Raw genomic sequence first — 16,208 nt, 5'->3', positions numbered from 1 at the left:
GTATATAAATACCTTGTTGTATGTATGTTTGATAAGTCCAGGCGTGGTAATCAGACTGTGGACAGACAGAGTCAAGGTTTTAACGGACAAACAGAGGACGTACAAATAGCAACAAAACAACTCCTCACTTGCAAACAACAACAACGCTTAACTATCAACTAAAATGAATATATTATTACATTACCAATAATAAAGAATGCTTCAAACAGTGGCTACAACAATTGAGTGTCTTTTTTGTTTAATAGTCTAAATGTTTCTTTTTCAGTTATGACGATTCATCGGTGTCCTTAAGTGACAGCTCTGTAGTGAGTGACGCCAGCACGCCAAGCAGTGTCAACTCCAGCGATATCTCCGACATTGACAGCAACTTAGACGAGGATGAGAGAATCCGCATCAAAGCCGAGAAGAAGGCGAAGAAGATGCTGGAGAAGAGGGCAGCTAAACAGCAACTTAAGGAGGAGACGAGGAAAGAGGCGAGGGAGGTTAAGAGGGATAAGATCAGGGCAGAGGTGAAGGAACAAAGACGGGAAGAAAGACGAGAACGGCGAAGAAAAGAGAAGAGGAGGTGATTTGTTACCCCCCCCTTTTGTCCCAATATTCATTGTTTACCCCTTGCTTTTTCTATATGCTTTCTAACCCCATTAATGTATTTCCACTTCACTGCTTATGTTTCACTTAGTTACCTGTTCATTTTTGTTGTGTTGTGGCTTAGCCTTCGAGGGTCGAAAACATCAGGCCATTAACTCTTTTTTTATTTTAAATAATAGTAAAAAAACGTATCCAGTTTTATCTTAGCGTTACAGAGGCTCAGCTCAAGGATGTTTTTTGGGGGTAATTTAATTTGTTTTTCCCATTTTGAATAAAAAGCTGGGATCGACTCTGTGGAACTTTCAGGGTTGAGATACTTCATGGTTATGTACATATGTCTAGAATGTAAACACTTTGGTGTTATTTTCTTAGTTATTATTAATCATTTTTTTTTTGGTCTCTGTTATAAGTGCCGATTAACTGTTCACATAAGCTCATTGAAATCTATAACTCCATGTGGAAATGCCATCATTTCAACATACCTTCAAAAACATAGATTTCAAACTTTCGTCAGCAATAACTTTCACCCTTGAACTTTGCACCTTCTCTTGAAGACACTGGACACATTTGGTTGTTGTCAAAGACCAGTCTTCTCATCTCAACATATGCCTAAAATAAAAAAAATCTGTGAAAATTTGAACTCAATTGGTCGTCAAAGTCGCGAGATAATAATGGAAGAAAAACACCCTTGTCACACGAAGTTGTGTGCTTTCAGATGATTGATTTCGGGACTTCAAAATCGAATTCTTTAGGCCACATGAAAACAAAATTGTTGATCGTCCCCGCCCGGCCGACTGGCCAAAACCCCCCGACCCCATTTTTTTTCTTTTTTTTTTTCTTTTTTTTCTCCTTTCCTTCCCATGTCTGGATATCTCTTTATACTTTTACTGCCCAGATTTTTCAGCTGATATTTTTTTCAAAATGTACAGGTTTGAAAAGATGTTTAAAGACCGTTTTTATTCATGTTGGCAAAGCAAGAACAATTCTTCAAACATTTACTTGGGCTACACTGTGCTTAGTTGTTTTAAACAGTTTACAGAAAATGTCATCTAGGAGTTAAATTTGTTTGACAAAACTATTGAAAACATCAAAAACACACAAACCCTCTGTTTTATAGTGATTGTGATGCTTTCTCTATTCTTGATTTCATATTTGGCATGTCAACAAAACTTTAAAAATAAATAAAAAAACCTCCCTCCCCCCATCTGCAAAAAAAAAGGACAAACAATTTTTTTATTTAATGTGGGCCTTATAGGTTTCAAAATTCTTGCTCGAAAACTACGCTACTTCATAGGGAGCCATTTCTCCCCAAACAATGTTGTATACTATCAACAGCTCTCAATTATTCGTTACCAAGTAAGTTTTTATACTTTGAGTAATTACCAATAGTGTTCATTGCCGTTAAGTGCCGGGTCAACTGTTGACATGCTGATTGAAATCTATAACTCTAGGGGTGACCAATGCCATTATTTCAACATACCTCCCAAAATGAAGATTTCAAACTTATGTCGGCAATAATTTTCACCCTTGAACTTTTTACACCTTGTCTTAAAGGATTTTTTTGTAACACAAATAAACATTAAACTTTGAACACAGATTGATGATAAATGATAGTAGAAAGCTTCCCTTAAAATATTACTTGCTGAAGTGCTGTAGTTGTTGAGAAATTAGTAAAACAATGTCACAAAAATACCTTGTACATGGTAAAATAACTTTCGTCTTATGTGACCTTGTTTTACTTATTTCTCAAAAACTACAGCACCTCAGCAAGTAACATTTGAAGGGAAGCTTTCTGCTGCCAAACCGTTTAAGTTTAAATGCAGTGGACACTATCGGTAATTACTCAAAGTAATTATTGGCATAAAACCTTTCTTGGTGACGAGTAATGGGGAGAGGTTGGTGGTATAAAACATTGTGAGAAACGGCTCCCTCTGAAGTGCCATAGTTTTCGAGAAAGAAGTACTTTGCCATGAATTTGATTTCGAGACCCCAGATTTAGAACTTGAGTTCTGGAAATCAACCGTCTAAACGCACACAACTTCGTGTGACAAGGTTTTTTTTCTTTCATTATTATCTCGCAACTTCGATGACCGATTGAGCTCAAATTTTCACAGGTTTGTAATTTTTTGCATATGTTGAGATACACCAACTGTGAAGGCTAGTGTTTGACAGTTACCAATAGTGTCCACTGTCTTTAATGTAAATCTGTGGACATTCATTTTGTTTTGTGTCATACAAAAAATACCCATTCCCTTTAATTAATGGAGACTCCAATTACTTCATACAATCTCATCCCATTAGCTAACCTCTCACCGTGTTTGGTCAATGATGAAAATTGTCAAATACAACTTCAAGAGTTTGATGATCAGGTATTGAGTTATGCCGGCTTACTAATAAGAAACGTGTTTTATTTTTCCTTGGTAGGCGACAACGCACACCAACCAGTCGTGACATCAGCGCATGCAGCAGCGTCTCCAGTGTCAACAGCGACGACATCTCTGATGTGGATAGCGCCCTCGTCGGCGAAGAAAGACGACTTGCCAAGGAAGCTAAAAAGGCCAAGAAAAAAGCACAGAAGAAGGAAATGAAGCAGAAGGAGAAAGTGAAGAATGTACAAGAGCAGCACAGAGAGAAACGAAAGGAGAAAGAACGTCAAAGGTACAATAAACCGGTTTTGTTATTTAAAGCAGGCATGCAACTCTTCCGCGTTTCCGCAGAATTCCGCGTAAAAAATAAAGGTTTTTTTTTTAAAGCCTTATATATGCCCGACAACAACAATGTACAACTACAATAATGTAAAATAAGCCTAGTACATGCTAACAACGCACCTTAGAGCATAATAAACCTCAACATTATAATCTTCGTTATCTTAACATAATTTGTTTCTAGACGACACAAATTACGTCTGAAAATAAAATCCGCTAAAATTATTTCATTTAAAACCCTTTCCACTAGAATCAAACGTGAGATAGAGCGGGAAATGGACCGCATGAGCACACCCAGTGACGTCAGCAGTGTACACAGCAGTGACTTGTCAAGTGTAAGTGACGAAGAAGGGTTGACAGCGGAGGAGAAACAAGCCAGGAAGGAAGAGAGGAAGAAGAAGAAGAAGGAAGAGAAGATGAAGGAGAAGAAGTTGATGAAAGCTGTCAATAAGGTCATGGAAAAAAGGTAATGAGCAATGTTGATGTATAACACATTGTGAAAGAGATAATTCCTCACTCAAATAACAAAAGACTTCAGCTGAAGCCTTTTATTATGCGTCTTAAAGGACAAAATTTCCGTGAACAATTGAGCATACATTTTCATAGGTTTATGCATTTTTTTTTGGAAAGACCAAGTGAGAATACTGGTTTTTTACCATCACCAAACATGTCCAGTGCTTTTAAAGACCAAAGATTTTTTTTTAAATCTACATCATTGCATCTCACAGAAAGAAGAAAGGCAGAGGTCATTCCGGGTCTTCCGACGATTCTTATGCCAGAGGAAAGCAGGATTTCTACGACCTTACTTCACAAGTAGTCAAGTCAATGGTGAAGTACTCCAAGGGTGGTAAACGCGGCCTGGTCGACGAAGAAGGATCCGAATGGTTGGAGTAAGTTCCTATAATTCCGCTATTATTGGGCATGCAACTCTTCCGCGTTTCCGCAGAATTACGCGTTTAAAAAAAATGATGAGTGCTAAAAAAATAAAAAATAAAAAAAATTGGAAAAAAAAACCCACCTTCTTTATTTTTTATTATTTTTTAAAGCCTTATATATGCCTGGCAACAACAGTGTACAACTAAAATCATGTAAAATAAGCCAAGTATATGCTAACAATGCACCTTAGAGCATAATAAACCTCAACATTTTCTAAGTACCATTGTGGGTCTCGTGTCCCGCCGCGTTTCGGCGGCCTCGCTCCGCACTTGCAGTGTGCCTTCGAAGATATTCCTCTTTTTTTTTTCCAATGGGCAGTTGCATGCCTGTATTATGATTATCTATTTTGACGTGTAAATTGATATGCTATTGTTATCATGGCTATAGTAAGAAGTGTATACATAATGTGAGTTTCTCCTTTAAATTTGTATTGAGGGGGGGGGGGTACACCTGGCGTCCAATGTCCCTTTGCATAATTATTAGACCTTTATAAGAAGCTCTGGTACATTGGCCAGACTCGTCTGAGCTGGGAAGCAGATATCATTCGGGAGTTAATGCGAACGCAAAGCACAAACGCCTTAAGCCCGGTTCTTACTTCCTGCGAATGCAAAGTGAATTTGACGTCACAACCCTCCTTTTGCAGCGATATTCACAAGTGAGTTGAGCAGAGTTGAACTGCTGTGAATTTTTTGTTTCGAACTTGTGACCTCAACATTCGTATCGCATTCGCATTCGCAGGAAGTATGAACCAGGCTTTACGGTCCGGTTAACCCCTTGAAGGCGGAAGGTGGCTATGGCCGGTAATCTTTTCCGAAATGCTGTGGACTTGAGTATGTGGTAAGCCCTGGAATGCAGTCTGTGGCCGGTACAGCTGTGGGGAAACAAAGGCTGCTATGCAGTCATGCGTGTAAGCCGGGCATTGAGGCCTGATAGTACCGGCGTTAAGGGGTTAAAGTCCTGAATTTTTGTTAGACTTTTGAGACAATATTGCAGACTAATCTCTGTAGGATTAACAATGGTGTCAACTTTATACTCACAGAGCTCTCAGGGTGAAACTAAACATTGTTATTTCATATAACTACACCAATCATTTACTTTATCTTCAAAATAAGTTATATACATGTACATGAGTTATAGGTTGCAATAATTTCTTGTTCCCAACATTAAATATATATCCGTATATGGGTAAAAAACAACATTTATATAAATTTATAAAATAAAAATATTTACAATTTTAACACTGGTTTCGTTTTTGATTAGTTGTATCAAATTGATAGTTGCATGTAAGAGCATTTACATTTCGCAAACTATATGTAAACATTAGAGTGTCATGGCCGAGTGGTTAAGAGCATCGAATTCAAGTTCTGGTGCTAAGTTACCAGAGTGTGGGTTCGAATCCTGGTCATGACACTTGTGTCCTTGAGCAAGATACTTCACTATAATTGCTTCTCTTTACCCAGGGGTATAAATGGGTACCTGCGAGGGTAGAGGTTGATATTGTGAATGAAAAAGCCTTTGGAGCGATATATAAATGGTTGCCCAGGTTGTATACTCCCAAGGGAGCTGAGGAATAGTAAAGAGATGTTATTGGCCCTAAGGCACTTATGTAAAGCGCATTGAGAGGGTTATTGTGAAATGCGCTATTGACCCATTTCACCCGACGTCATCATCAGAAAAATCTTGAATGTGCCATACTGGTGGGTAATTTCACTGCGTTTTTATACATAACTCTATACTGCGTGTATGCAGTAAAGTGTGCATTTTAGGCGACGCGGCGTTAATACACGTAAACCTAACTGCCCACCAACATGGTGAGCGTGGCATTGGTGGACGCGTGTGATGCGCGTGCAAGGAGTCAATATGAGAATTGGTTGTTATTATTATTGTATTGTTTTTTGTATCTGTCAGTGACTGGAAAAATCAGAAGACCAAAGACGGGAAAAAGAAGAAAGGGAAGAAAGGAAAGGCAGGTCAAGAAGATGGTAAGCATTGTAGCAAACTATTTGCAGAAATTGTTAGCATGAAGGTCACATTGTAAGTTTCACTAGCCATTTTTGACGGGGCATGGTCGTTTAATTAAATTGAATACTTGTTTTCTTCCTATAGACGATGTGACCTCTGACGTCACACGGAAACCATAACATGGTTGGCGCGCATACCGCCGGGCAAAACCTTTGTGTTTTGGCAGCCAGCTAGAAAGTGTACGCAATCTTACTATGACTACGCAACTCAGTGCCCGGGGAAACATGACGTATTTAGTGTTTTGTCAACAGAGGGCGGTTTGAATGTAAACATAGGTCACATCGTCTGTAGACCCATGTATAGACCCTTAGACCCATGTTCACCTTACCATTGGTGCATACTCATTTCGCCATTGATACCCCCTTTAGCTTAAAGACACTAGACACTATTGGTAATTGTCAACGACCAGTCTTCCCACTTGGTGTATCTCAATATATGCATAAAATAACAAACCTGTGAAAATTTGACCTCAATTGGTCGTCGAAGTTGCGAGATAATAATGGAAGAAAAAACACCCTTGACACACAAAGTTGTGTGCTTTCAAATGCTTGATTTCGAGACCTCAAATTCTAAATCAAAGTTCTCAAAATCAAATTCGTGGAAAATTACTTGTTTCTCGAAAACTACATTACCTCAAAGGGAGCCGTTTCTCACGATGTTTTATGCTATCAACCTCTCCCCATCACTTGTTACCAAGTAAGGTTTTATGCTAATCATTATTTTGAGTAATTACCAATAGTGTCCACTGCCTTTAAGACTCATTACACAAATTCACTTAGCACTAAGATTCATCTTTAGATGAGTTTTCTGTATAACCAAACTGATTTTTATTTTGACATCACACTTTTCTTAGCATTTGAGATTGATCTTAATTATAGCCTAAATGTTAATAAGCAAAGTACGATATTGCTAAACAAAGTGTGATTCCACATTACATGTACAAATCACTCTGGTAATACTGAAAACTCATCTTAAAAGTTGCTTTGTGAAATCGACCCCTTGGGCTCGATTTCAGAAAGATTTATCTGAAGACGTTGCCATAGTGATTTGTATCGGCACATTTTGCTTAGCAAATAAGAAGTTGATACACAGTTAAGATCAACCTTAAGCTCTTTGTGACTTTGAGCCCAGCTGGCTTTATATTATGAGCATGCCAGGGGGCCTCGAGACGCTCCAGACGGCAGTGCTGCCTCCTCCATGCACCCTGCTTATATAAGATTTAGACCCTTTTCGAAACCACGGCTTTGGATTCGGCTTGAGGCTCCGTTCTCTCGTCTGAAACCCTTGGCGCGTATACGCAAAGCAGGCGCAATTGTCAAAACAACCGGCGGGGCCAAGCTAGCCTGAGCCAAATCCAAAGCCGAAGCCGTCGTTTCGACAAGGGCCTTAGAATCATCACTCAATGTGGATTCATTGAGATTAAAGTGGAAAAATACAGAAAAACAATGCTGAACACCTGCACCTTTTGTAATTGCACCAAAACAGGTGATTTCATTGAGCTGACTGCCCCAGACGGCCGCAAGATACGAGTCCCGAAGACCAGTCTCTTCGACGTGTGGAATATGAAGAAGAAGATACGACTTAAGAAAGACGGCACCGTGGCACGAGACAGCGACTCGGATGCCGAGTCCATTGAGATTGACTCGGACGGTAACATGGTGACCCAACCCAAGACGGTCACCTTTGCCGATACCTCGGCGGGCAAGTGGACAGGGTTCGCTACGACGCCGGAACCGCCTCTTAGTCCGACACAGGGAGGCAAAATCAAATGTGAGCTGATGCTGATATTCAGACCATTAATTATGCAACTATTTGACTTCCATACGATATAAAGAAAGACTAGCGCTATCCATTGTTTTTCATTAAAGGCAGTGGACACTATTGGTAATTACTCAAAATAATTATCGGCATATAACCTTACTTGGTGACAAGTAATGGGGAGAGGTTGATGGTATAAAACATCGTGAGAAACGGCTCCTTCTGAAGTACCATAGTTTCCGAGAAAGAAGTGATTTTCCATGAATTTGATTTTGAGACCTCAGATTTAGAACTTGAGGTCTCGAAATCAACCATCTAAACGCACACAACTTCATGTGACAAGGGTTTTTTTTCTTTCATTATTATCTCGCAAGTTCGATGTTCGATTTCACAGGTTTGTTATTTTAAGTATATGTTGAGATACACCAACTGTGAAGGCTAGTCTTTGACAATTACCAATCGTGTCCACTGCCTTTAAGACAATGAATAGTTTATCAGTCAATAATATGTTCAGATTGCCAAAAGAATTAGGCTAGAGGTTGACAGTCATAATGATAGCACTGGTTTTGTTTGTGAATTATAGTTGGTTATAATAAGTTAATTGGTATAGGGCTTTGCCTGCTACAAAAACGGTCTCACGACAGCTTGTGGCAGTGCAAAATTTATTAACTGATATTTCACGTGACCAGGGCGATGTTTCTTAAGCAGTATTTTTGCTGATAGTCGTTTCCTGGTAAGCACAAATTTTTGTGCTTAGCTCATTTTCGTGCTTAGGCAGCTTAATGAATTTGTGCCCTCTTTTTGGCTTCAATATCTTCTTAAGAACCATGATACTGTGGAAACAAAATAAACCTTGAAACCTTGATAATTGTTTGAAACACAATTGTTTTTATGGCAGTTCAAGGAGTCCGCAAGGTGCAACATGCTTTCCGCAAGGACCGAGGCGTACTCACCGAGCATCTGAAGAGAGTCTTAGACACGGCGTCTGAGCTCAGTTATCCAAGGCCAGGAGATCGTGAAGAAGCTAGGAGGGGATACCACCAAAGTAAGATGGTGTCCAGTATGTCTCTTTCTGTGCAGTAGACTGGTCCCCTGTCATGCAGGCACTGGTCTTACAGACACTATGATTTCATTGGATAATTGTACTAAGGATACCATCAAAGAAAGATGGTGACATAGAGTTGTATATATTATTATTATATATAAGAACTAGAGGGCGCACTGGCCTTCATACGCAACCTGGCATGCGCGCAGGCGGCCATTTTCTAAAAAAAACAGCATCGCGCAGCGTTCAATAGACACAAACTCCAGCGTGTGTTTCATATTCAACATGCATACAGATAGGCACGCGCATGTCTCCTTGCAGTCCCGCCGCGTGTGTGCAAGAAGCATCACCAGTGCGCCCTCTAGTTCTTATATAACTCTATGGATGGTGATCGATACGTATTGGGTACAATGTCATTGCATACACTAATACCATTGGATGAACGTGCTGTGACATAATTAAGCTTTTCATGTCTGTGTTATAATTGGTCCAATGTGATGTAATTCCATTTAATTTGCATTGTTACACCTGATGCTCCCCACAGAGATACCCACAAATTTACTCTTTATTTGTAGTCTCTCATGCAACTGGTGCTCCACAAATTTTTCGCTTCAGCAAAGAAAATTGCTTAGCAACAATATTCTGCTTACAGGCTTTATGAAACTTAGCACAGATTGTAATTCTGTTTGGAATGTTTTTTTCCTTCTGCAGATTCGTGGGAATCGATTGATTTCCTGAACCACTACCGACTAGTGGAAGGGTATAAGTTGGATCCACTCGGGAGAGCATTCGTAGTGGAGGATGTGGATTATGATTGTACTTTGACTGCTGAGGTAAGTACATCAGGGGTATCAACCCAAGATCTTAGGGTATCAACCCAAGATCTTAGGGTATCAACCCAAGATCTTAGGGTATCAACCCAAGATCTTGGGGTATCAACCCAAGATCTTAGGGTCATGTCACTCGGGGCAACCAGTTCCAAAGACATTGTTGGAAGATTGACCCATGTGCTACTGACATGGCTCGGTAGCATGCACTGAAGTTGGTCGTCTATAAGGTCAAGTTCGAGCGAGGGTATCACAAATCCAGGCATGTGAGACTTCCTCTTTTCAGCTGATTTCCTCTTTTTGGGTTTTGATTTTCCTCTTTTTTACTTTACTTTCTGTGTACAAAAGTATAGGAATATAATCTTTTCCTCTTTTTTTCTTGCCCGGTTTTCTCTTTCCTCTTACTCACATGCCTGCAAATATATGCCATATAGGTAATCGTTGAATGTATTAGTGGTTGACAACTACTCGAACTTGCCCCCTTGTGACATTACCATTTTTAGGGGATCGCTGCGAACCATATCTGAACTGACTGCCTTCATTTTGACTCCCTGTATGTTTATTTCTTGTATCCATTGCCCCATGAAAAAATAATAACGTCCATAATTGAGACAAACAAATCCTTTTACTTGTTTTGTGCTGCATATATTTTGCTCACCATATGTGCATTATTGTTAAAATGATATGTTTTGAAATAACTTTTGTATGTTCTTGACTTATGGGGTTTGATATTTGTGCATTTATAACTTGATGATTTTTCTGTCTACCTTTCTATTGTCTTATGAAAACACCAATTGTATTTATTTGATGGTTGTGTATTGTTATTATATGTTTTGAGATAACATTTTTCTTGCTCTTCTATTTGGGGCCGGAAAAGTCGTTTCCTCCCCATCTCGATTTATCTGTGCATTGCAAATGTCTTGATTATTCTTTGCCCTTTTCAGAACTGCCTTTTATTGTTTAAGAATGTAACAAACGTGTTGGTTTGATGCTAATTATCTTTATTGTATGTTTTAAGATGTGCTTGCTCTTTTATTTTTGGGTCGGAGTAAATTCCAACCCATCTTGATTTATCTGTGCTTTATAATTGTTTTGATTATTTTTGCCCTTTTTTCAGAACTGCCATTATTGTTTTATTGTTGTAACAATGTTTATTGATGCTTTTGTCTTTTAAGGAACATGCCTCTTATCTTTGATAATATTCGTTAACCCTTTTAATGTATATGTTATTGTAAAATCAACTTCCGACTGATTTGTGGTTTGTTTTAGTTAGATAATTACAAAATACAAACGATTATGATAGGCATAGCTATAGAATATTCAAATGCAATACAGTCTTTTCGACGTACTAATTTCTGAGGTTGATAAATATCAAATTAATTTTATTTTCAATAGTTGTAGTCAGTTATGTTTATTAATAGGCCTACTTTTCAATAACATCATGCCTAGATCCACTGTAAACAGTTGTTTTCCATTTCATTAAGTGATTAAATTCGTTTCATGAACTAATTCAATTCTATTTTGGGTATTTGTATTTGATAGGAGATGCGGTCAGCAATAGAGGGCGTGCCGAGTCTTTCATCCATTAAGCCTAAGCAGCTAGAATATGTCCTAAGAGTAAGCGTAATGACAACACATTATACATCATTGTAAATAGAATCAAAATAATTATGCCAATTAAAGCCATTGGGCACTTTCGGTAAACAGTAATGTCCAAGGCCCACACTTCGTGTATCACAACTTATAATTTTATATAACATAACAAACCTGTGAAAATTTAGGCTCAATCGTTCATTGGAGTCAAGAGAAAATAACAGGAAAACCCACCCTGTTTCCGCACGTTTCGCTAGGTGTCATGACATGTTAAAATAAATCATCAATTCCCGATATTGAGAATTGATATTGTTTTAATGTTTTGTCAAAAAGTAAAGCATTTCATGGAATAATATTTCAAGAGAAATCTTTCACCATTACCTTCTGTAAACCCTGTAAGTTATTTGTAAATCTGTGAACTTTTAATTTTGTTTCTGTACCGTAAGTGTCCGATGGCTTTAAAGGCTGTGGACACTATAAGTAATTACTCAAAATAATTATTAGCATAAAAACTTACTTGGTAATGGATAGTGGGGAGCTGTTGATAATATAAAGCATGAGAAACGGCTCCCTCCTCTGAAGTAACATAGTTTTCGAGAAAGAAGTAATTTTCCACGGATTCGATTTCAAGACCTCAGATTTAGAATTTGAGGTCTCAAAGTCAAACATCTGAAAGCACACAACTTCGTGTGACAAGGGTGTTTTGTTCCCATTATTATCTCGCAACTCCGACGACCGATTGAGCTCAAATTTTCACAGGTTTGTTATTTTATGCATATGTTGAGATACACCAAGTGAGAAGACTGGTCTTTGGCAAGTGCCAATAGTGTCCATTGTGTCCAATGTTTTTAATAGGAAGGTAAACGGTGATTGAAGCTTTGCATGGTGTGGAGAATAAGAGCAACTATATAAATATGAATAGTAAACTTGCCGGTACAACCATGAGTAAAATCTCTTTTGAAGTAGTGGTGGCTCTGAAAAGAGCTGTTTGGTCTCGACGTTTCGAACAGAATACTCTTCTCCTGAAGACAAGCAGAGTATAGACGATGTGACCTCTGACCTCACACGCAAACCATAACATGATTTACGCGCATACCGACGGGCAAAACCTTTGTGTTTTGGCAGCCAGCTAGAAAGTGTATGCAATCTTACCATGACTACGTGTCTTTTTGCCCGGCGAAACACGACGTATACAGTGTTTTTCCCACCAGAGGGCGGTTTGAATGTAAACATGGGTCACATCGTCTATACTGTTCGCAACGTCGAGACCAAACCGGCTCTTTTCAGAGCCACCACTCCTTCAAAAGAGATTTTACCCATGGTTGTACCCGCATGTTTACTATTCATATTTATATTTATAGTTACTCTTGGGAAGGTAAAGGCTTGATAATCAAGATAAAAACTTTTGTTTGGAACCCTACATCAGCTTTTCGAAGTGATGAGGTAATATACAAAATACAATCATGTTATGCCCACATAAATGAATCTGAGAAATTGTGCTGCAGTAATATTTCTCAGATTGTGTATCCCTGGTAGGGATTGATTTATTTTTTCCTGCATGGCAATCTCTTCGGATTTTGGCAATATCTCAAAAATGCGACCGCCTCTTGAAATGAAATGTTCACATGTTATAGTTTTATTGTATGTTATCATCTATGTTTATATAGGATTAAAACAAAAGAACAGTTCCGAAACACAAAAGTATGCTTTGCATTTAATCGATTAGAAAATAAACAAACATACTAAAATGGACCAAAGATTATTCATTGCCTAAAATCTGAATCTGATGAATGCCCATAATATGTCTTTTTGAAAATGTAATTTTGACTTGAGTTTTGTTCTTAATGCGTTATTCTATTTTATATAGGTTCTGAATATAGACGAACACACGGACATAACATTCAAAATGTTTGCTGTCATATCAGGAGTATGTGAACGAATGTGTAACATGGAGTAAGTAGACTTCACTACAACTGCGACAGTAACTGGCTCTTATTAATGTTCTATTAATATTTAACACAAACAAAACTAACTTGATTGTTCAAATGTGTTTGCATTAAATGTTTTTGCTCAACATTGTTTATCAAGTTTTTAATTTTGCTTTCTTTTGCAGCTCCTTTGGCAAGTATATTCTTGACAAGACCAATTTGCTTGATATTGCACGCAAGATGGCACTGTATAAGGTAGGAACAATCAAACTAATATGACCACTGTGAGTCAGGAGGTCTAATTTCTAGGAGCTCAAAGGTACTGGACACTATTGGTTATTGTCAAAGACCAGTCTTCTCACTTGATGTATCTCAACATATGCATAAAATAACACACCGGTGAAAATTCAAGCTCAATTGGTCGTCCACGTTGCGAGATAACTATATAAGAAAATCATACCCTTGTCGCAAGAAGTTGCATGCTTTCAGATGCTTGATTTCGAGACCTCAAATTCTAAACTTGAGGTCTCGGAATCACATTCGTGGAAAAATACTTCTTTCTCGAACACTACGTCACTTCAGAGGGAGTTTTTCTCACCATGTTTTATACTATCAACCTCTCCCCATTACTGGTTACCAAGTAAGGTTTTATGCTGATAATTATTTTGAGTAATTACCAATAGTGTCCACTGCCTTTAAATCTATCATTTGGTGAATGTGACTATCAGGATCAGATATATTTTCAAAGCTGCGACTAGACAGGGTTATACTATCATTATCTTGATTTGCATGCCCCACCATGTAACATGTATTTTAAAGACACTGGACACCTTTGATTATTGGTAAAGACCAGTATTTTCACTTGTTTTATCCCAGGATATTTTGTAAATGTTCATGGGATTCAAATGCACGACATGGAAACGACTGTTCTTTAAGTCAAAACCAAGTAACTTTATTCATACTATTTTCTTGCAGAATATTTTCTACTGCAATGTGAATTCTGAACGGAGTGTCAATCATATTACGTCAGAATCTCTACAGATTGAACTCATAGCCGGGGGACTGAGTCCAGACCAGGAACGGTATATCATGTCAAAGATGAATCCAGACGAATATGGAGAGGTGAGGATGGGTATTGCAGTCAAAAATAACTTTGGGTATAGTTTCTTGTCTTTCAAGGAGGCTGAGACACCAGAGATATAAATAAGGGTTACTTGTTACATTATTTTAGTTAGAGAAACTAGTTTATGAAGGCTGAAGCCACAAGCAATTCATTGACAGTCGGTCTTTGCCCTAAAAGTAAATTTTATCCTGAAGGCCTTGGAGACAGCCGTTTTTGAACATGGCGAAAACTTAAAGGATTTGGGTACTTTTTCAAAATGTCCATAGATTTACATTAAACTTACAGGGTTTGAAGATAATGATAGTGGAAAGCTTCCTTTCAAATCTTACTTACTGAGGCGCTGTAGTTTTTGAGAAATGAGGAAAACAATGTCATGAAAATACGTTTGTAAATAATTAAAATAATTTTCCTCTCATGAGACGAAAATTATTTCCATGACATTGTTTTACTCATTTCCCAAAAACTACAGCACCTCATCACGTAATATTTTCAGGGAAGCTTTCTACTATCATTATCTTCAAACTGTGTAAGTTTAGTGTAAGTCTGTGGACATTGTGTTTTTCGTCCTACAAAAGTTTCATAGACCCTTTAATGTTTACCACCGTTTAATTTGATTGATTTATGTAGTTGTAGCTATTTCTGTATCTCTAGATCCATTGTATCTATTTGGTTAGACAAATAGCAAAGGTCATGGGTTCGAATCCTACCCGAGTAATATGTATGTGATTGTTTCCATAGAACTCACGAAAGTACCGAGTATACAGTGCTAACACACCTCGGAGTGAAACCAAAATTAGTATTATTTAACCCCGATGCAAATTTCAATCTTTATTTCTAGATCTCCTTCTTCGACTACATGGCCTACATCCCACTCTTCCTCTCCATGCACGAGAACATCATCGACAATCCTCTCGATCGACACGAGAAGTTCACCACGAGGTTAGATTACGGCGAGGTGCAACGGGATATGAACCCGATGGGCCTCCCACTGCAGAGAGGGTATCTGGGCGTCCCGAAAGAGATCTTCCCGTCGGGGATACCGCCGCGGAGTCCCGAGGACGGGGCGACGAGGGAGTTCATCGAACGGGGGGATTTACTGGAAGACATGGTGGTCGGAGGAAAGAGCGGACGGTAGGTTGGACTTTGGGTTGGTGTCACGTCCATGTTACCAAAGAAAAGGAAAACAAAACACAAACTAACTGACTATTGACCACACTGTTTTGTAATAGCACTTGTTTATTACACATTACAATGAAAACAATTATGTACAGATAATACACTTATTGTTCTTGGTCGGCATTGTATTACTTGCCGAATAAAAAGAAATCCGTTCCTCGTCGGTAACCTGTCAAATTTGATTTTTCTAGCTATTAATTTAAGCTATATTTATTATCAATACTGTCACAGATTGTGTTGGGATGTATCACTTATGACACTGTTTATTTGTAAGAGTTTAAACTACGGTATTTTGACTTGCCTCTCGGAAACAAAATAAGCCAGAGTGTCTGGTGTATTTTGTGCATAAACATCTTGCTAGTGCTTTAGCATTTTGTGGATAGTAACAAGTCTGAGCTTAAGCTATATAAAAATAATAAAAAGCTATAAAATGCTATGCCAGATAAAATACAGATAAAATAAAATAATTCTTTGTTCAAAACCCCCAAATCAGTCAAGATAAAAGTA

The 16,208-nt window shown here is 38.2% G+C and overlaps 1 protein-coding gene across 1 annotated transcript in view; it reads left to right on the top strand.

Moving 5' to 3' along the window:
• LOC117307368 overlaps positions 1 to 16,208 on the top strand; it is a 41,607-nt gene that overhangs the window by 23,756 nt on the left and 1,643 nt on the right. Inside the window, exons 13-25 of the mRNA XM_033792107.1 lie at positions 266 to 565; positions 3,013 to 3,246; positions 3,544 to 3,759; positions 4,022 to 4,183; positions 6,138 to 6,211; positions 7,737 to 8,021; positions 8,908 to 9,054; positions 9,766 to 9,887; positions 11,424 to 11,498; positions 13,342 to 13,427; positions 13,588 to 13,657; positions 14,378 to 14,524; positions 15,364 to 15,656. Of these exons, the coding sequence (XP_033647998.1) occupies positions 266 to 565; positions 3,013 to 3,246; positions 3,544 to 3,759; positions 4,022 to 4,183; positions 6,138 to 6,211; positions 7,737 to 8,021; positions 8,908 to 9,054; positions 9,766 to 9,887; positions 11,424 to 11,498; positions 13,342 to 13,427; positions 13,588 to 13,657; positions 14,378 to 14,524; positions 15,364 to 15,656 (2,211 nt within the window). The remainder of the gene's footprint in view (positions 1 to 265; positions 566 to 3,012; positions 3,247 to 3,543; positions 3,760 to 4,021; positions 4,184 to 6,137; positions 6,212 to 7,736; positions 8,022 to 8,907; positions 9,055 to 9,765; positions 9,888 to 11,423; positions 11,499 to 13,341; positions 13,428 to 13,587; positions 13,658 to 14,377; positions 14,525 to 15,363; positions 15,657 to 16,208) is intronic.

The sequence above is a fragment of the Asterias rubens genome, chromosome 2 (genome assembly GCF_902459465.1).
Source record: "Asterias rubens chromosome 2, eAstRub1.3, whole genome shotgun sequence".
NCBI lineage: Eukaryota > Metazoa > Echinodermata > Asteroidea > Forcipulatida > Asteriidae > Asterias > Asterias rubens.
The sequence above is the reverse complement of the archived record's forward strand: the minus strand, read 5'-3'. Positions and strand labels throughout refer to the sequence as shown.